Below are 22,102 nucleotides of genomic sequence, written 5' to 3'. Positions count from 1 at the left end.
CAGCATGGAACCCACTTCGACACAAGCCACCACTAATCTTCAGCCCCCCGTGCTCCTCTGCCGCACTCCTTGCGGTTATCTGCTCGCTCGTCTCCTCCACATTTCCTGTCCACCTTCTCCTCCACTTTCGCTCCATGTCTAACTTTGGCTGACAATGACAGAGATGAAAGGACAGTGTGAGTTAAAGGCTCCTCTGCCTCATCTCAATCTCATCAAAGTCAATTTCGCTATGTCACTTCCCTGTGACAGCCTTCACGTTGCTTTAACGTCACACTCATCGTGGCTTAGCTTTATGAACGATCATGTAGAGTGAAGTTAAAGCTCTGATCTTCCAACTAACTTTGTTTCTTTTTTAGCTCCCACAAGGCTGTTTGCTTGGCCATGCGTAAAATCATGTTCCTTAATTTTCCTCTCATTGTTTTTCATTTCACAACAGCTTGCATTCGAAATCTCGGTCTACTCAGGTAGCTATTGTAGTCTATCCTGACATCCTTTTAAGAAAAAGAAAAGAAAATCATATTTTCTGCCTAAACAGCAAGGTCCCATCTTCACTCCTTATCAAGCACATTGTGTTTGATAAAAACCTGCTGAATTAGCTTACATTCAGTCACTGAAGAAAAAAAGGGTACTACAATGCAGTTGATGTTTAAGCGGCAGCCAATTAAAAGTCATGGGAGAATAAAAAGCTACAAAGCCAGGCCCCACAGCTTGTCTAAAAAGGGTAAAAAGGTAAATGCATAATTAGCATTAGCATGGTGTATCAGTGGGAGGAACGGCTAGGCTAATCAGGGCTAATCCAGAGACTAATGAGCGCTATCAGCGGCTCTACACCGTGCCACTTTCTCACCTGAGGCTAAGGTGTGTTGTTAAGAATGAGCCTTTGGTGGTTAGCTAGCTAGCTGGCAGCAGGGCTCCCTGCAGAGAGACTAATGCTACCAAGGACTCGGGGAGAGATGAGCTGTCGAAATGCAACAGAGGCAGCAGCTGGCTTCCTAAGCTTCCTCTAAGCGCCTCCTTTGAGTTAATTGAAATAAGAGAAATGAGGCTTAATGTGAAGACTTAACTGTACAACTGCCTGCTTATTGCAAGATTAGCGGTTGATTAACACGCTAACGTAAATCTGTGAAGCGACCCTTGTGCTTTCTAGCATCATATAGTACCTACTGTTTCATTAATTACCCTACAAAAAAGACTTTATTTGAAAACACATTTAGGCTACACATCATTTGCTTCCACCCAAAAAGGAGCTACAAAATATGTTTTACGCATTACTGCAAATGCAGACTAACCGGTCACTCATCTCTTATCAAAGCCTCAAACACACATCCAGCATCTCCACAACTTCACAAGCCAGGTGGCCCCCGTTTCCCAGCCTGGCTCCTGTACATGGCTCCTCACTCTCTCATTAAGTTTCACATCTGTGAGTGTGGACGGTTCCCTCCAATCACCTATCTCCATGGCACTTCATTAAGCCTTTATTAGCAGGTGCTTGGACACTGTTCACTGAGGATCACACACACACGTAAATGTGCACATATGGACAGGTGGTCAGACGAACGCACACCTCTTTTCTTTTATCAATCTTGGTCCTTGTGTTCTTGTGTTCAGTAGTTTGAGTTTTTAGCCAATTTGCTTAGTTTCTCGATAACTAAACAAGGGTGCAAGCGGAAAAAAGAGCCCACCTAATCAGTAACCAGAGGTCGAACAAGAGCACAAAACTGACACTAATCCAAGTTGGCTATTTGACAGGGAGATAATTTGTCTTGTAATGTATGGTGGTTATCACTGTGGAGTGGAGATCATTAGCAGAAGACCTCAGAACAGGAGCCTGTTGGTGGACAGGCTGATTGGCAATGCTTCGACCCATAGGGTCTCCTATCAGTGTCATATCCTGCCACACTAAATAGATCAATAGGTCTGAACTGTTGCGGTGATTCCTGTTAAGATGTTTACTCAAACTAAGATGATTGTCAGCTAAATAATAATCATAAAAAAAGAAACAAAAATGAAGCTGTGTGAATGATAAAACATGACATTTTAACACCAGACTCTAAGGAACTGCATTGTGTTCTTCCAAATTAAAAGCTAGAGCATCACTTTCTTCACCCTGAAATTCAATTTTGATGTTGTTGTGTTGGAAAAACATCTCATGACATTTATTACTTGTAATTATGATGTAATTTGCAGGTGCAGATGGTACGATATAATAGAAAGCCAGAGAGGGAGGCCGGGGAGGGAGCTAGGCTACATGAACAAATGAGGCAAAGCAGTCAGTGGTGCTCACATGTGTCATCCCAAATTCAGAAGACGAGAGCCGCTCAGCATAGTTCCATCAGCTTGCAATTGATTCTTTAAATTACAGCACTGGATAAGAATGGCTGTACGGACAAGCAAACAAAAGACCGACGACATCATCAATAGTTTAATCAGCGTAGCTAAGAGTCCAGTGATAGAGAAGAGAGGATCAGAGACAGCCAGGCAACAACAAAGATGCAAAGAGGTTAGATTCATGTCACACATGTCACAGAGCGACTGAACAGAGAAACCAGTCCAAAATCTCAGAGGGGAAAATATTGGATCACAGAGTCTTTCATCTCTCGCTCTCCACTTATTGCATCTTGCGCTTTCTCTCTCATGCACATGGAAGGGAAAACACAGACATTTCTGTCACCCCCCCCACCCCCTAGGCGAGTGAGTGAATGGTCTCTTGATACTGAGATCTGAGGATCAAAGTCAACAGGGCAGTCATGTGTGTCAGACAAAAAACGTGGGGTGGCTATGCTAACATGGGCGTTACAGTGCATGCATGAGCTGCTGGATGGACAGAAAAACAAACGAGAGACAGAGGAAGGCTGAGTGAATGCAAGAAGGGATGAGGCATAAGCCTTGTAATTCTCTGCAACAGAGACGAGTAAAAGAGAAATGTAGGGTAGACAGACAGAAAGAGAGCACAGTGGCAGTGCCAGCTCTCCCCCCATGGGTCTTGCAGCTTCTTTTGTTTCTAATTAACACAACACTGGGAGAGGATAACCTTTTTAGCACCACTATACGAACCAAACTGCCAAATAATAATAGATAAAAGCATGTGACAATCAAGAAAATATGACAACAAAGTCTTAACAAAATATCACTGACATAACAGTAATGTATTTCTTATTCAGCCAGATCAGCACACCACCACTTCACTGACAGTTTAGGATATTAATGTTTTCCAAACACGCATTTTTATGCCTAAGAATCAAATTAGATGTGGACATCTTAGAAATGATTTCTCTCCTTTTTACCGACTACCGTATCTAATCTAATAATAATCTAATCTTCGCTTTCCTCAATGTCATACCAGCAGAAGTCAACCTCCAGTGAGAAGTAGTAAACAGAAAATCCAAGTAGAACATGATAAATTTTGCTTTCTTTATCTTTATCTGTGGTACAGGCTCTTTTGGGCCGGGTTTGTTACACAAACGGCACGGTGGCACAGTGGTTAGCACTGTTGCCTCACAGCAAGAAGGTCCTGGGTTCGAATCCCGGGCCGCCCAGGGCCTTTCTGTGTGGAGTTTGCATGTTCTCCCCGTGTCTGCGTGGGTTTCCTCCGGGTGCTCCGGTTTCCCCCACCACTAAAAACATGTCGGCTAGGTTAATCCTCCAGTCAGTGCCACTGACCAAAGGCACTGGCTCATAATCTGGAGTTGGTCCCCGGGCGCCGCACCGTGGCTGCCCACTGCTCCTCAGGGATGGGTTAAATGCAGAGAAAGAATTTCACTGTACTAGCTGTATATGTGACTAATAAAGTACCTTTACCTTTACCTTTACCTTTAAATCTCATCAGAGGACCGCAGGGAGGGATAGATAGATAAGATAACATAACATGTGAAGAAAAAGTAAAGTGTGGATGGTGTAATGGCCAGAGTGAGAATGGGGCGTGGATCCAACTGTCAGTGAGCAGAAGGGGAGGAGACAGCACAGCTTGTCCACTGGCTCACTGACAAAACCAGTCAGCTCGTCATCCATTCATACTTGTGACATGTGGACACATTAACGCATGATGCACACACACTGTACACACACACACACACCACTGATCACGGCAAGCCATGAGCCACCTCCATCCATCCATATGTCGGTCAGTGAGCCAGTAGGGCAGAATTGGTGTTTTCTGCCAGGAGCAGAGGGGTAGCCAAGCTGGTGTGTGTGTGCATGAGTGCATGCATGTGTGTATCTGTGTGTATGTGTGCATACGATGCGTGTTAACGGTAAGGCGTTCATTATCTGTGGAGTGCTATATGTCAGTGTCGCTGCCATAAGGGTAGGACATCAGTTTGAAGGTCAAACACACAAACACACACACAGACAAACAGACTCCAGAAAAACATTGGTCACAATCAGTCAAGTCTGCCCCCAAGGTGGGAGTTCATGTGCTTTTCCTTCTATTGTGTGTACAAGGGCAAAACCACTGCCTTCAAGAAAATATTAACATTTGTTCCTGGAGGAACCTGCTCTTCCAAAATTGGTTTAGAAATGGACAGAGACTGAGTTGAGGCGATGGATTCAACTTGTATTTTGTGAGAGGAGCGTTCACGTTATGTTGTTGTGTTACCTCCCACTACTGAGCCAGTCCCATTGAGAGCAAAATAAAATGAAAAATCAAATAGTATTTGACTGATTTCATTCCAGTCGAGGTCATTGAGCTGGAAAAAGAAAACTTATGTCCCTCTTTCTTTCATCTTTCTTTGTTTATTGCTTTTCCCTTCGCCCTGTGGATCCTACAAACACACAAACGCACATGCGCACATGCAGCTCACAGTGCGCAGTCAGCCCGGCAGGTTTTTTCTGATAATCACTGTATCAGTCATTCTTTGTGAAGAGGAGGTAAATTCCCTACACGGGGGAGTCTGATCAATGTCAGAGACATGTAAATCGATCAGGACACAGTCTCTGCTAGCTCACTACTCCTTATCCTTTATCCATCTCCCACCTTTTCAAATCTTGCTCATTACCCCTTTCCCTTCCTCAAACAACTCTGGCACTCCTCTTCCCCTTCCCCTCATTTATTCTTTGTTTCTCTCATTTTATCTCTCTAATCATGTCTTTGACGTCTGCCTATGCTGCTGACAGATCCATCAGGCTGCCACTTAAACCAGTGACAGGCCACATCATTTCACACTAATAGACATGTCCCTGGATGACCTTGGTCGTAATAGAGTCTAATGGCAGAGGTCTTCCACACCCCGAGGTCAAAGGGTAAAATCACAAACCTCTTCAAACCTACTGCACTTGCTGATAGGTGGGATGGAGAAGGAGGGGCTGGGGAGAGAGGATGAGTGATTTATCAGTGACTGGCAGGCAGCAGATCCCTTTGGCAGCCATGTTTTTGTGTTGCCCGTCTGAAGCGTCTTTTTGTCAGTTTGTCCACTCAGTCACTCACTCCCTAAGTGAGGAATATTTCATACAAAAGGACCAAAAAGGTGACCTTGGATTGTGGTGAGATGTGAAATGTGGATTAATGAACTACAGTACAGTGTTATGATTAGATCTCAAGGGCATCTATATCTGTTAAAAAAGTGTAAATCAAATAACCTACAGGAGCCTATATTTGCATGCAAGGTGGATGAAATTGCTTGTAAAATGCAGTGCAAGAGGATAATATTAGATCGTCTCAGGATTCTGAATTGACTCTGTATTAAATGACATCTGCTACCTTATCTTGCAAAAGGTTTTTTTTGGCAGTCAACCTTGAATTTGGCTTATTACAATTTTTCAGTGTAGTTAACTATCAGTGAAAAATCAGAGCAGGTTTTTTTTTATTTCTTTTAAACACAAAAATGAATGCATTACGAAACACTGGGGAAACACTGGCACAATTTTGTGGCAAGGACATAAATTGGTATGAAAAGTTATGAGATTTATGAGAATATTTGTATGAGGAGACGAAAATAAAGCTAGAGTTGTGCTGGTTTTAGTGAATTCAGAGTGAGGAAAAAGCAACCTAAACAAAGAAAGTGAGTAATGAATGACTAATAAAGACTATTAAGTGCAGTTACTCAGGTGAATAGTAACATCGAGCTGACAGTGATTCACTTCCTCAACTAATTATCTCCACATATGAATACATGGCTTATTCATTGACACATGAGCCCAGACAATAGTTACCCAGGCAGAGGAGTCAATACAGCAGGTCAGCAGGTAAGACTGGTCAAGTGAAACAACTCAAATTAGCTTGAAACTTTGTAAATAAGTTCAGAATAGCTCTAATAATGTAATCAGGGAGTTGTTTTAGCTTCCGCACTTGTTAATTAGGTCTTAAACTGAAATTGAGTCTTTGACACATAAAAGGCACACTCTTGCGCTCTCTCTGTTGGTACTCAATGAATATTAATTTTGCCTTAGAATGGCAAACTGCATGGGTAAAAAAGAAGTGTTGACATGCAAGTGTGTGTGCTTTGTTGGCATGTTGAGTGAGTGAGTGGGTGAGTCGGTACAGATCGAGTGGGGGACAAAGGGGACATAACACAGTCATTAGCAAACGAGCCCTATGGGGTGGCAGATACAGGATTTGGAGCTGATGAAGTTTAAAGTGTCTCACTTTAGAGGTTCAACACATTGATCACAAAAAAAATCCAAATACTGTATACATCAGGATGTCTCCCGATCTCATTAACACTTCCAAGTCAGAGTTTTCCCACTTTACTTCTTTATTTGCAACAGCTAAAAGTGGAAAATTATTGTAGCCTGTGCATAATATTCAGGCCTTGTGGAAGCTAGTTAACAGCATAATTAAGACATAAAGAAATGTGTAGAACACAGTGGAGTTGTCGCTACTTCATAAATGGCAGAGTGTGCGTGTATTCACAGAACCATCTTTCCTCAAGGCAGAATATTAATGCCAGTATTCATAGTAATCACCCCACTACTCGTAGTGAAGTGACATTGTAATCATTACTACTGTTATATATAGTCTCATATGCTGTATATGTCCCTCTTCACAGAGACAAAATTACGAAATATATATCTATTACATATGTGCAATGTCACTATTACATCTGTTTTATGATCCTTCATTCTACAATAAAAACACAATGTGAAATACATTTTAAAGCTTTTAGTGGAAACTGGAGACTGGAAAGTGTGTGAACCGTGCATGTGTGTGCATGTGTGTGCATGTGTGCATGTGTGCATGTGTGCATGTGTGTGTGTGTGTTTGTGTTGACTCTGCACAACTCTGCAGTGGTCACCGAGCTGTCATTTTTGCTTCATGATACATGTGACTTGTACGAAAATACCCCCACGCATGTATATATAGTGTCAGTTACAATAATGGCATGGTATATGATTAGACATATTGCTGCATTGCTGTCGCCACTGAGATGACAGTTGTCACAAACACTGACACACTTCATTGTCCATCAACTAAAGTTACAGTGCCACACACAAACGCACACACACACACACAATGTGTGCTATTTTCTCCCAATTCCATATCACTGTAGTGAAGAAAACATTTTTCTGACACTACTCTGTGTGTGTTTATTTCTACAAGGCCAAAGAGTTACCAACGAAGAACAAAATCAATCACTAGGACATTCAAGACTGTATTGAATACACTGAAAGGCAACAGGTTGTGATGCAGGGCACTGGATTTACTGATATAAGAAGAGATGACAGGGACAGATTTAGAAGTAAAAATTGAGGTAGATTTGTCCTCTGAGGGGAACATGATATAATGATTCAATTATCAGTCCCTGCTCAAGCAAGATGGATAAAAGAAGATCTCAATACCCGGTGGCTGAGAAACTCACACTAAACACACACAGTTGGTTCACCGGTAAAATACAGAGGTAAGAACTCCCAGCGCAAAACAAAAGAATAAACAGGGATAAAAAAGGAAACTAAACTTTGAAGGGGAACTCTGCTGATCACCCCATGAAAGCATCATCCACTTAAGGGGAGAGGAATTGGATAAAATGTGCCCTTCGCTTACAAAGGAAAAGGAAAAGGTGGGGGAAAGCAACACCAAAGAAACAACAAATAAAAAAGCAAACAAAGTGTTCTCATCTATCTGACAACACAGCAGCTGTTGCCTTTGAAGAGGAGAAACAAATGCCATCGGTTTAGACGTCTGTCTGTCTTCTGTCGAGCTCAATGGGGGATCCCGCCACATCTTGCGCTCTTCAATCCTCCATTTCATTATTTCTTCTGCACTCCATCTCTCCGTTTTATCTCAATAAGACATATGAAGGAAAAAAAAAAAAAAAAAAAAAAAATCAGTCACACAGCGCCATGTGTGTTTGATGAGCTTTGTCACAGCGGTGAGCAGCAACACTGGAGGTTTTACATGTCTCCCCAGGATGTGTTAGATCCCAAACTACCAGTCACAACTATGTAAAACTCAATGTTTGGTGTCTAGCATGAAACATAATGTGACACAAGTATGGGGTGTAAAGCTGAAGAGTTCTTTCCAGTCCCCATAAATCTCCTGCCCTGCAGTGGGTGAAATCTATTTCACCATTTCCGTTTCACCTGAACACCTCATTGCCACTCAATAAAAAGAAAAGTGGACATGTATTGACTAAGGAGTGGTGATTGGAAACCAAATTAGGATGTGCAAAGCTGAGTGACCATCATATTGACTGATAACCGACAAAAGGGCTTTGTAAGGACTTGCAGGTTCAGGGAAATCCATATAATTTGAGTTCCTACAAGCAACAAGGGGAGAGGAGAACAAAATGTAACAATAACGCAGAATTCACTTTTTGTCAAGGAGGTTTTTTTCGTGGCCAGGTCAAATCAAGATGACAACTCTCCACATCAGGAAGACAACCACATCATTTTTTTAATCCACCCAGCATTTGAATGCAACCACGCTTTGCTCCAACAGGCAGAAACAAGTAACAGCAGTGCTGCTTTCACTCGTCTGCAGCTCTGCAGACCAAACAGCAGCAGAAACAGAGCTTGTAGCGCTACAGTCGGCCTGTTGAGATCAAACTGTGCGGTAAGCCCCGGCTTCTGGCTCAGCACCATACAAAGCTGATGGATCAACGTGCATGGGGCACAACATATGAAACCCATTTATTTTAAAGGGTGTCTGCGCTCACACTCTGCAGCTCAAAACACGTGCGTGCAAACAGACACAAACAAGTATGCGCGCACACACACACGGACATAAAGTTAACGGGGACGTGTGCGTGTTGGAGGCATTTCTATATCCAACCCACTCGCGGCACAACAGAGACGGGAGAGAATGGTCGATCTATAATCATTAGGAGGGAAGAGTGGAGAAAGAAAGCTACAGTTGCTGTCGCCGAGGTGTCGGGATAACAAGATTAGACCTTGTGTGATTCATCTGTGGCCATGGCATTCTGCTCCTCCGCCGCCCACCACAAGGTCTGTCAGCTGTTGTACTCAACCTTTACTCCATGCTGTTCTCTGCTACTTTAGTCCTAAATTCTTATTTATTGGTGGTGGTGCAGGTACATTTTACAGTACATACAACTATGTTATAAAATCATCCCAAATGAAGAGTATTATATATATATTTGCATTGTTCCACAAAGAAGAGACAAACTCACATAATCTAAGCAGTAATGATCTTACTCATTAAGACTCTATAAAAGAAAATATACTGATCCTTTAAATTTCAAGGCCATCTTAGGTAATGCATCTTTCTCGACCGGCAGTGGCAAAGCCTTGTTCTCAGCTCTTATGTTTGGCTTCCTTAGCGGAGCACTTCAATTATTTGCTTCTGGGGGCAATTATACTGCAGAGCTCTCCATCTCCAAACTCCAAACTCTCTCTCTCTGTCTCTCTCTCTCTGTCTCTCTCTCTCTGTCTCTCTCTCTCTCTCTCTCTCTCTCTCTCTCTCTCTCTCTCTCTCTCTCTCTCTCTCTCTCTCTCTCTCTCTCTCTCTCTCTCTCTCTCTCTCTCTCTCTCTCTCTCTCTCTCTCTCTCACACACACACACACACACACATATTTCTCATCTGAAATGTTATGATGTTATGATTGACATCAAGGACAGAGGCAAACTCAATGCACTGTATTTTTTTTCCCAAAACAGCACAGTGTGCATAGATATCTATTTTATAAGACATCCATTCAGTGTATTCTAACTTTATGTTCGCCATCCTTTCTAACCCCCTCCCACACACACACACACTTCCCTCCCCTCTATCTCCCTTCATCCTCCACTCCATCCCTCCTCTCCCTGTCTTCCTTTCTCTCTCCGGGCTTGGGGACAGTAGAGTGACTTTGAAGTTGTGAAGCTTCAGGAGGAAAGAGAGTCACTCCGGCTAATTAGTTGTCCTTATCCCAACAGCAGCAGCCGCCACCAGCTCACTGGCTCAGAGGGAGAAACAGAGCAGGCATCAACAGCAACTACCAACTGCTGCATGCTAAAGATACCCTTCTCCCTCTGCTAGTTGTTAGCGCTGTTGGCTAGCAACAATTTAACTCACCCCGAGACTAAACTGCGGATTAGAAAAGTTGCTCCACTCAGCATAATGATAGGTAATATGGTATGAAATGTGGTACAGCGGATCCTCTGCTCTCAGGGAAAGCTTGTCAGACCATAGTACTGCAGTAGCAAGATTCAACTCAATGTCTGTTTTCTCCACCATGTCAGTGTCACCATTATGACCACATAAGTGTTGCAGCGGGAGCTTAGAAAGATAGCAGTAACAGCCTGCAATATGACAACAGTGGCAAATGCAAGTAACTAAATAAATGACCAACAATGAGGCATTTAAGGTCACACCAGAATTAGTTTTCGTTGAAATAGTTGTTGATTCAAATCAAATAAAGTGTCATCAGTTTTATTCTATTGTATTCCAGTAACATCTAAAGCTGTGAAGTTTGCATTGAAACAACATTAAAATTAAATCTGTTTACATCTGCCAAAGTAATGTGCAAAACACGTTTTGTTTGTCTACCAGTAGTGAAGCTCTGGTATCAAATTAGCACTAACATTGTAATCTTCCAAATCATACTGAGCTCTGTTTATTGGAGCTTTTCTGGCTTGTGCACCAAGTTCTATTTCCCAGAATTCTCATGGCACCAGCAATTACAGAGTTGTCACATTGTTGTGACAAGAGCATGCGAGATGCTCCGTCTCTCCTCTCAACAGAGAGAGATATTAGTGGATAGTTAGTGGGATGTTCTGTGGCTTATCCAGCATTTTGACCTCACTGAGTTTTTTTTTTTTCATTGTGTCTAATAAATCATCAATCATTATTTAAATCTCACTGAGTTGATATATTGCAATGATTTGGCCACCCCACATGTGTGACTGTCGCAGTAATGGCTCAAGAAGAAAACACACTCCTGACAGGAAACGTGAGTAGAGATGTGGTGTTCCCACTAGGGCGTCTGTGTTATCTTGTCTCAGCAGGGTTTCTCACAGCATGTCCATCTCTCCCTCTATCTCTCTCTCTCTATCGCTCTTGCTCTCGCTCCTGTGCCTTTCTCTCTTTTGCCCTCCTTCCCTCTTTCTCTCTCTTTACTCTCAACCCCACGGCTCCACGCCACAGAGACATGGCAGCAAGAGAGAGAGGGAGCTGGCTGAGTTTCAGAAACATTAACTACTCCCTGGAGATTCACCCCCACACACACACATATACACACACACACACACACATATATATGTGCTCACACATACAGTGTTAGTTGTGGGCTTCACTTTGTATCGGATCACCGCACTCATTCTGTTTGGCCCTGGTGCCAACGACTGCTGACATACTGTCATGTGTGCACATATTGTGTATTCTCTTCCTGTCTGTTTCTCTCTCATCATCTGAAACATGACAGGCAGCCACTTCCCACTGACGGCAACTCTTATTACTATTCAGCTAACTCCATTGTTAGGTTTTATACTTAGAAGTCAAAAAAAAAAAAACACGAGGCTGTATTTGCTTTTTGAAGTACTCATGGCCCATTCCCTGGTTACAAACTGACAAAGTTCACAGACAAATTCATTATCCAAGACAATTCAATGTCTTTCAGTCTATATTGCCATAGCCAGTGGCTCTGTGGACTAAAGAGTTCGACATTAGTTATATAAAGTTAAACACACAGTGAGAGGAGGAGAGACCTCTCTGCCAGATATTCTGAGACAATTAATTCAACCCGTCTCCTCCTCTCCACAGACCCCTGACTCGCAAGGCCAGTCAGGGGGAAGGACAGACGTAGAGGGATGACGTGTGTCATGGAGGATGTGTTCGTGCACATACATATGAATATGACACATGTACACACTTTTGTGTGAACTTTTGTGAGTGTGTGCATAGCCCGAATATGTGTGCGTCACTGCATAAATGTGAGTTGCGCGTACACACACACCTGTCCAGGAGAGTCAGATTCTCTCCTAATGGCACCACTGGGACCCCATACATTAGCATATTAAAAGGTGACATTTCACAGTCTGAGCCTGCACTCTGCAGTGGAGTGCAGCCCGATCACTCTGACAGTTGGACAGCCACACAGGCAGGCCAGAGAACAGACACATAAGACTGCGAAGTGCAACACACTGAGAATATGGGGAAGTGGCTGCTAGATTTGAGTCAGAAAACACCTGTCCAGCCAAAGTTGAAACCCTCAGAACAGCAGGGGGGTTGGACTGTAATCTGATGTCTGACACCAACGTCAGTCTGTCCTGTGACTAGAGTACCTTCACCAACAACAGTGTGATCTAGTGCTTGACAATTCACTGCACAGTTACAATGTACATTGGCACAGTGGCTTTAAATTATAATGGAGGCTTTAAGCTGCTTTGCATGAGAGGGCAATGCACAAATCAATACACACACACATAAACACAGAAATCCTGACACCTAGGCAACACCGCCTGTTTACACTGAGGTGCATCACAATAACATTACATGCTCTTACTCTATACAAACATTGCTCATCACAATTGACGCCTACATCGCAGGTAGTAATGCACGCACAAGTTTGTGGCTCTGATCCATAACTAAAAAAAGCACCTTGGTCACTACTGGTAGAGGACCTGGACTGCTGCATTAACTTTGTATGATTAGAATACTAAAACATCAAATAATGGTGACTGATTATGACTTTTAATTCCCAAACTTACAAGACACATATTAAAATTGTCTCTTTCAGAGAATCCCAGTTGCCCCCGGCTCCTGCATTATTCATCCCCTACTGGCACATACATGAACACACACCTGCTGTTATAGACACACACGCGCGCGCCCACGCACACACACGTACACATACTAGGGCCCAGCAGCTGAGAGAAGAGTGACAACGGCTGAGTTCAGTAATTGGCTCTGAACTGCAGCTTCAGCAAAAGCCTTGGTCCTGTCGGAAGCCTGTCACTGTTTGGCATCTGTTACTATCATTTTCCTCTGCAGGACAGCGCAATGTGAGACACCTGGGTTGGGACATTATACTGCTACCTTCCTCACTGCTGTCACACAGTACAACGGCTCCACCAAATTTGTCTGCTACAACTAATAATACTTCTGTCAGCGCTGAGGCAACAGAAATGACCTGTCTTTTCCCTCGTGAAAATATTACACTGCATGTTGAAGCGAATCAGAGAGAGAGAGAGAGAGAATGACTTCCGGAGCACGGCTGCAATAAAAGTGAAAAAGAGTCAGGGAGACACTGACACAGCGAGAGGCTGATTAATACTGACTGTTTATCAAAGCAATATCTGAGTGCAGAGAGCTTTTTATCTAAAGTCTAATGATTTTGCTAGAGAGGCGATGCAAAACAGAGGGATTTTCTATTCCCAGATAACCTGTACTGTGAGCAAACCCATCAGCTTCCTGCTTTCCGGCTCATAAGCAAACAATTACAGAAGGCGCTCCTCTCTGCGTGTGTCCTGCGACAGACAATTTTCAGGTTGTAGCGTCTTGTTGTCCTCTATATTCCTGCTCTCTTTAGTTTCTTTACAACTATTCAATCAGCGCAAGGGCCAGTCTTGCAGCGTGCCAATTTATGAGCGGGCATTGAATAGAGTTACCCAGCAGGGGCACAGTGATGTGATATCAAAAAATATCTACTGTATCCTATGTGGCTAACTGGAAAAATTATAAAAAGGATTTTCGCTTCTATAACTCTTGCAGGCACTTTGGAGTGGAGCTGGAGTAATTACTGCTGCAGAAACCTGCTTTATTGTTGTGTTTCCCCAGGATTTCTTGGTGGCTCTGGCTCCCGGTGGGGGAGCCAAACAGCTGACTCCTTCAGTTTGAAATTTGAAAAGGATGAAAATCAGCTGCTTCAAAGACCCGCTGTCACTAACTCAGCCAGTGATTTGACTCTTCATAGGGCTTATTATGATATAAATCACTTTTATTCAAACAATTTTTGCAGGATCAGCCATTGATTTATGTTGAAATTTAGACTTCACTCGAGCAGACCACTCCTTCTAATTTCGATTTAAAAAAAAAAAAAAAAAACGCTAGCTGGCAGCCAGCCCAGATTTTATGTCAAAGAGGTGGCTCTTTCAGGGACACCACTCACTCATAGCTGACAGACTTTTAGTATTGCTTCATTCAGTTGGGCTCCTGCATATTAAGATTCTGGGGAGAGAAAGAGGAATGAAGGTCCCCTGCCAGACTTCAAAGGGGAACATAGTAGTTACGAGGTGTGTGACCCTGTGCCAACAGGACATCAGGACTTGCTAAATATTTGATGGCTGCTGGAAACTCAAAAAAAGAGTAAACTTTGCCAAGGATACCCAGGCAAAATGAACACCCTTTGAAAAGACTTTATGGCTGCACTGCAACAGCGGGGTTAGCCCTGTAACTTTGTCTGATTTACTGACAGAGTGATGAAGGCACCCCGGTCCGCTGGCCAGATGCATGCTGCATTTCTGAGTGATAAGGTTGCAGCGCTGGTCAGTTCACAAAGGGTTTCCCCATTGGTAGTTGCTCTTTCCAAGTGGTGTCAAAACACAGTGTTTTTTTAACTTGGTGCATTATAGTGATTTTCTGACTTTTCAAACGTTTGTAGAGACACTTCAGGATAACGCCCACAAACATTTTGGACCAAGGTTACTTTCCGAAGAAGAGTCACTCCTGAGAGATACTGGGTCCAGTTTTTTCTTCTCTGTACAGTAAGCTATGCTGACAAGTAAATGTGGCTCTCATCACACAGCCATCGTCTTAACCTTATAAGGCTAAAAAATATGGGTGAAGAACAGCTGTTTGTTAATGGCCTGGGAGTTAACATATCATCTTAAGCCATGTTTCACATGTGTCACAATTTCAAACGTATTCCATGGTATGTAAAGGGAGCAGCTTTGGGAATTTGGCTGTATAACAATACTGTGGGTTTGAGCACAGAGAGGGAGGGTGAATCAAACAGAAAAAGGAGTTGAAATTGGCTAACACTTGGCATAATAAAATAGCCTTCATTGCCATCTAGACATGCACTAAGTTTTGACCTAGCTTTGTTTCACAAGTGCTTCCCTTCTTCACATACATAAACATGGAGCATTGCAAGTAAAGAGATGAAAATGGTCTTCTTGAACAGCCTGGGTTTCAACACTGAATCCTACTAAAAGAACTGAAAGCTGTAAACTTACTTTCATGAGTACTGACTCGCTGAGTTTCTCTCGGTTGACAATCTTTATGGCAACTTTCTGGCATGTTACACAGTGTATTCCGAGCTTGACCAACCCTGCAACACAAAACAGGAAACACACACATTATTACAGTAGGTCACATAGGTCAATCAATCACATCTTCACTTGTTCAGGACTAAACGCAAGACAAAATGTGTTTAGATGACACCAAGACAATAAATATACAGTGCAATGAATATGACTTGGTGAGCGCAATATGCTGGTGGATGGACTGTCACTTTAAGGTGATGTGTGGCATTTTTTAATAATTTATTCATTTATTTAATAGCCTTTGACCTCATGTACACAATGCTAATAATGACTTCTGGAGTGTAGACAGTTCTTTAAATAAACTGCCCCCTGGGGTTTGTTTGAGACGTAAAGGCAATAAGCGAGAGAGCCATTTGTGTTATTGATTCCTATAATGTACTAAACTGGCTGTGAAGCAGTTCTGTTGAGTTCGCTGAAACAAACAATAATAGGTGGCTGTAACAAACAGAGGTGAGAGGACAACAACACACCAACAATGCCCCCAACTGTGGGAGAATACATTAGGTTGTCACATTTCAACAACCAAGCAGAAAACATAACCCCTTACTCCACAAACACACTGACACGCTGGGGAAACATTTGAGCGTTTGATATACCATGACTTGCCGGTTTTATTGGGATTCACACACAAACTTTCTGTCGAAGCTCACTTGAATCCTCTGATTCGCAACACAGCCACAAGAGCCATCTCCACTGTCTTCTTCAGTAAATGTCCCCTGGTATCCTCAGTTCATCCGCAAACAATGCAGAAAACAGGCAGGGATACCTCAATGAGTGTACAGTTACAGTGGAACAAAGTGGCGTGTTTGTGTGTATTTAATACAGGGGAGCTGCGATGACAGCACCAATCCATTATCTGGGGACCACAGCACTGCACACACATTACAAAGATGTTTGCATCAGATAGATTACTTACAAACTGAAACAAACACACACCCCTAAACCAATAAATGTCGCCTCTCTATTATTGATTTCCCCAATGGCCCTGTGGTGCTGCAGGGGTTTTTTTGGAAACGAAAGAAGATGATTTTTAACTTTGTAAACTACAACGCCTGAGCTCTCTCTCTAATGGCTGGCACAGAGAATTTATAGAAACAACAAAGCAGAATAATGTGGATGCTTTGATTTCTTGTCACTCTCACACTGGCAGAGATGAAGATGGTGGAATTAAGTAAATAACCTACAACTGAAACACTGCAGTTACTATGAGAAACACGTCAATGGAGAGAAGTAGCCTACAGCAAACTGGTTGCCTATCATGGGCCACACTTCACTTGTTTGATTTCCATGACCCAACAACACAAGAGAGGAGCATCAGTCAGTGGGCTTTAAAGAAGTGGAGAACGCAGATGGGAAACAGGAAGCATTGGTGGGAGATGGAGAGGATAAATATTAAAAAGCATTTGGAGGATGAAGGGAAAACGTGAAAGCGATTGGAAGTCAGGGGTAGCACATTATTCAAATGACAGGCCACAGATAATTAAGCAATAATGGAGAGCACTGTGTGGGAGTGAGGCTTTGGCTTGGGAGTCGAGGGGCCGTGGGGGCAGAGAGTGGAGACACAAGGAGGAGAGGAGGTGAGAGAGAAAGAAAGAGAGAGTGACAGAGCGATAAGAAGGAAGTGAATGCTACCAAAGAGGGGTTGAGGCAGTTGAGCAAGAGGGAGAACAACAGACAAACCCATTAGCCTTGTGATGGTAATCATATGTTAATGGCTGCTATAGAGAAGCTCATAAGTCATGATAAACACATTAAAGAGAAAATATCTGCCTGCAAACACATGAAAAGTTAACTGGATTATTTGCCTCACTATCCATCTTGCTCCAGTGCCTGTGTTTTTGTGAGCAGAGGGCGCATTAGCAGGAGGGAAATATGCACAGGAACACAGCGCATTACGATTTTACAACCACTTTGTGTATGGATCCAAATGAACTTTTACAAGGACATTCACTACATAACACATAGGGACATAAGCTTCTTTTTACAACATAGATAAAAAATCATTAACAAACAACATCAACAGACCTAACAAAATAGAACTACAGTAACCATCACTGCTAAACATCCCCCGTTTACATCTCAAAATGTGGCAGCAACAGATAAAACTGGCCCATTTGCCCATATGAATGCATATCTTTATTGTCACTTTATCAAATTATCATTAGGCTACTTGGTGGTGTAACAGTAGCATGCAAATGTTGCACTTGCAGGCAATCAGGAATCCCTAAGGACCTGCCACACATGAGGCTACTTGCAACTACTCAAAGTGTACTTTGTGAGCAATGAATTGTGACATGATTGAGAGTCTACTGACGAGCTGGCTCCATGTGGCTGCACATTTAGGCAAAAAAATGCTAAAGCATGCTAACATGGTTACAATGGCAATGCTAAAATGCTGAAATAAGCAGTCACAGCATTTACTATCTTCACCATCTTACTGTAGTTTAGCACGTAGGCATGATAACATTTGCTAAATAGCAGTAACTACAAAAGTGCAGCATAGACTGGTGCAAATATAATTTGTTTTGCAAGTAGTTTGTCATAAACCACCAAACAAACTAAAATTCTGACCAGATGTTATTTGATCAAAAAAATTGGGCATAGAAGTAGTGTATTTCTGACAATAAAGGCTAAACCAGGCTAGAGTATGTTATAATGTGTGGGTGTTGTGTGCTGACAATCGCGCAGCTGCTTGCTAATACATAGTATTTGCACATAATTCTTCAAGTGTGCACAACAGACTGAATAATATTTGCCAAACCAGAATGTATAGGAATAGAAAAAAATAATTACAAACAGTTTTCAACCAAGGATAAATTGAACAGAGTAACAAATAAAACAAACCAGACAATAGAGTAAATAGTAATGTGTGTATTTCAACATTTTGGTTTGGCTCAACAAAACAGTGTTCTGTTTGAAGCATAGTACTGTAGATACAGAAACATGTGCTGTGGAGTTTAGCTGTGCAGCTGCAATTGCTCAGAAGCACTCTATGTGTTGCTGCACAAACATACACTTTTCTGTGTACACTACAGAAGCATGCTTCAGCCTCAACCTCATCACTGCATTTTTAAGTCTATTTGATATCCTTATATAAAACTCAATGATTCTCCCCTGCCTCGTGTACAACCCCAACACCCTCCTCCAGCAGGGAATGAGCAATTAATGTCACAAGGTTTTCTCACAATAAATGTGACTTAACTTGTCTCAAGTATGTTGTAATATCTAATTAACATCAGCTTCTCCATGACCCAAAATTAACCACTCAACCCCCTACTCTCTAATGTCCTGTAATGACGGTGATTGCTTTATACTCCCTGTGCCTGTTTTACCTGTCTGTGATATCACCCCAGAGGAAACACTTGCAGCTCTGTGCGAATATCCTGAGCTCAACCTGGAGTGGTGGGGATGGGTGAGGATGAGTGAGGGAGGGAGGGAGGGAGATGCCTAGGAAGACACCATGTTTTCATCTAAATCTGGGCTGAGCCAGGTAGGCTGTCTTTGAACATAACTTCAAACGTAAGGCTTTGACTGAGAGCACAGAGGGTCACAGACTCAAGCAAGGAATACAGAGAAGATAACAGCTACAGTTGTCTGTGTTTCTACATAATTGTGTGTATGTGTGTGTGTGCATATGGATTGCATTTCATTTTAATTGTAGGTGTATAGCTGTATGTGCAGCTGGTACTGTACTGCTGTAGGTGTAAAAGCTGATGTGTGGGAATGTATTCCCTCCTGAGTACAGCACTGTGTTGTGATAAAGTGTCACATACAGGTAATTTATTATCTGGACCAGGGACACACATGCAGACTGGTATTGCCACATCCACTGTACACTTATATACTTTTCATTAGCGCACATACAGACAAAAACAGGCTGTGGAGCCGACCGGAGTTCTGAATCTGCGAGTGATCGATCCTTCCTCTCCTTCGCCCTCCTCCCAAATCAATAGCATCAAAAGCTCTCGCCTTCACAACAATGTCAGAATAATGACACCAGCCAGGGACTTATGGGCTGGAGAGGCCACCATCGACTGACCCCTGGCCTCCATCCCGGCTCTGCACTCTCTACTTTCCATGCGCCTCGGTGATTAATGATGTAATGTGGAGGGACTGCCGGAGAAAGACACAGAATGAGAACTTTGGTCCACGGCTCACCGAGCATCAGAGGCCAGTAGTGTTTTTGCTGCACTGCGCTGGAAGCTGCTGCATCGCTTCGAAGTCGAATGGTTTCAATCATCACCCCGCTGGTTTTGACAAATCAGGGATGAATAATAAAGTTTTTGAATAAAAGTCAAACTGATTGCATCCGCAGAACCGGCCCCTTTCGGAAAACTACAATGAAAAAACTGAGGGTAAGAAAAAAAAAGAGTCACAAGAAAGAAAGAAAAAATAAAGAGGATATACTGAAAACACTAAGAATCTAAACTGTAGCAACTCATCATTAATGAAATGAGTTAATTAACAACATCTCCATAAAGTTGTGAAAATGTTGTTAATCAACCACTTCTCAAACACTGAAGAGTTTTCATGGCGGTGCGTCTCCTGCGCTGCATCACTGAGCCATGTGCCAGCACTGATTTGGTAATGAGTTTTTTTGTCTCACTTCACTGTCTCTTCAAGTGACTGTGTTTCATGATGTCGCTGCTGAACTCGCTGACATCTGTTCCGGAAAACATCTCTAACGGCTGTCAGTGTGTTCATCACGGCAGCACGTACATGAACTTTTTGAACACGTGTAGTAAACCAAGCTCAGAGACACACAGTATCTGAAACCTTCATGGGTTGCTATATGATTTTGCAGGAGGGTAGTTTATCTGAATGAGTTCAAATATCTTACAAAGTGAGAGAGGCGTGTAAGACACTTTATCTGACACATTATGGGAGTTAGCCTGACCAGGAAACCTCCATTCCCAATGAGAAAACCATTGTCTCACTCTGTGTTGGCTTGTGACAGTTCTTCTTGCTCCAGCTGCCAAAATACACCAATCAGTGATCAATCTTTCATCGGGCAGAGCTGGGACATCCTGGGAGGAGGAGCGGGCAGGAAAGGGGAGGAGATGGACGCTGTCTGTGAGCCTGATATCCCCTGCAGTCACTCTGAGACAGCGTGATGGAACGACGGAGAACAGAATGGAGAGAGGATCTACTCGTGTTTCAGTCCAGGAGCGCCACTTTATGATTTCCACCTGCTAACCACACACACACACACACACACACACACACACACACACACACACACACACACTTCCACAAAGCCACACATACGGTCAATGTTTCCGGCTTTATCCTTCTCACAGGCACTGGCATCCATGCAGTTAAAGATCATTACTGGATAACTTAATATCCATCTGGAGGGGACTACCTGGAGAGAAGGGTGGAGGATGAAAAAGAGATGTCTCCACTTGCACATCTCTCTCACTTTCAAACTTGATCTTTCAGAAGCCCTAAGCCAACGCCAGCAGATGGTAGTAGCTTATGCTGGCTTAGCTCTCTCTCCCTGAGGTGCTGGGCTCCGAGAAGCTCGTTGCCCTTAGGCACAGATCTGTGAGCTGCTTTCCGCTTATGCTCTCTAACCCTGAATGCTCTACGTGGGGGCTACACCTCTGTCCTGGGATCAGTGTTTGAAAGGAAACACAACGTGCTAGCAGGGCTTTACTCCGACAACTCCTCCTTGCCACATGGAAAACTACTGTGGCAGGGCGTGGGAATCCCCTCCACCAGGGTAGAGGGCAGGAGCTGAAGGCCCATCGTTAACCACCATGGATCCATGCGCTGTCCCTCTCTCTCTCTCTCCCTCTCTCTTTATCTCGCTCATCTGTTCATAGATGTACACAAGCAATTACAGATTTAATTAACAGGGATGTAAAATGAAATTTTGCTCTCTTCATTTTTGTTAGCTCAACATAGACTTTCTGTAAGATCAAACATCTGTGGGTGGAGACTGGAATAGAAATACATGTTCTCCTTGTAGTTCAGCTGTATATTCTTCATTACAATTTGCATGCACTGGTGGTAACGAAGTGCCAAAAACAAATGGTTATGACAAATAAATGCTTTCATACAGTGCAAGTGTAATTATAGATGAGAAATGTACAGAATCCCGCCCAGAAAACACCTCTGTTTTTGCCTACTATTGTTGTTTGCATCACACATTATGTGAACACTGGCAGAACTAAGCAACTGTTTTCAAACCTGGATGCAAATAAACTGCTGGTACATAAAACTAAAATAAATGAGAGCAGAGATGAATAACACATGTGTGCATGGTGAATGCAGGTTTATTGATTATGTTTGATTTTAATTGGCTTGACCCCATTATTCTGAGGAAAACAGTATTTTTATAAAGCGTAGGACTACGTGCAAATCCTTGCCACAAAATCTGTTCTTGCTTTCGCTCCTTTCTGTTTAGTCATCAAGTCAATTGGTCTTTCCTTCATTTCTCACTTTCTGTCAGTTTTTTTTC

At 42.8% G+C, this 22,102-nt stretch overlaps 1 protein-coding gene across 7 annotated transcripts in view; it reads right to left on the bottom strand.

Moving 5' to 3' along the window:
* brsk2a (BR serine/threonine kinase 2a) overlaps window positions 1–22,102 on the bottom strand; it is a 155,342-nt gene that overhangs the window by 49,585 nt on the left and 83,655 nt on the right. For all 7 annotated transcript variants that reach the window (XM_085779662.1, XM_085779660.1, XM_085779661.1 and 4 more), the window contains exon 2: window positions 15,547–15,641. In XM_085779662.1, coding sequence (XP_085635788.1) covers window positions 15,547–15,641 — 95 coding nt within the window. The remainder of the gene's footprint in view (window positions 1–15,546; window positions 15,642–22,102) is intronic.

The sequence above is a fragment of the Trachurus japonicus genome, chromosome 6 (genome assembly GCF_045865225.1).
Source record: "Trachurus japonicus isolate A0001 chromosome 6, Traja_1.0".
NCBI lineage: Eukaryota > Metazoa > Chordata > Actinopteri > Carangiformes > Carangidae > Trachurus > Trachurus japonicus.
This window is presented reverse-complemented; position numbering and strand designations above follow the sequence as displayed.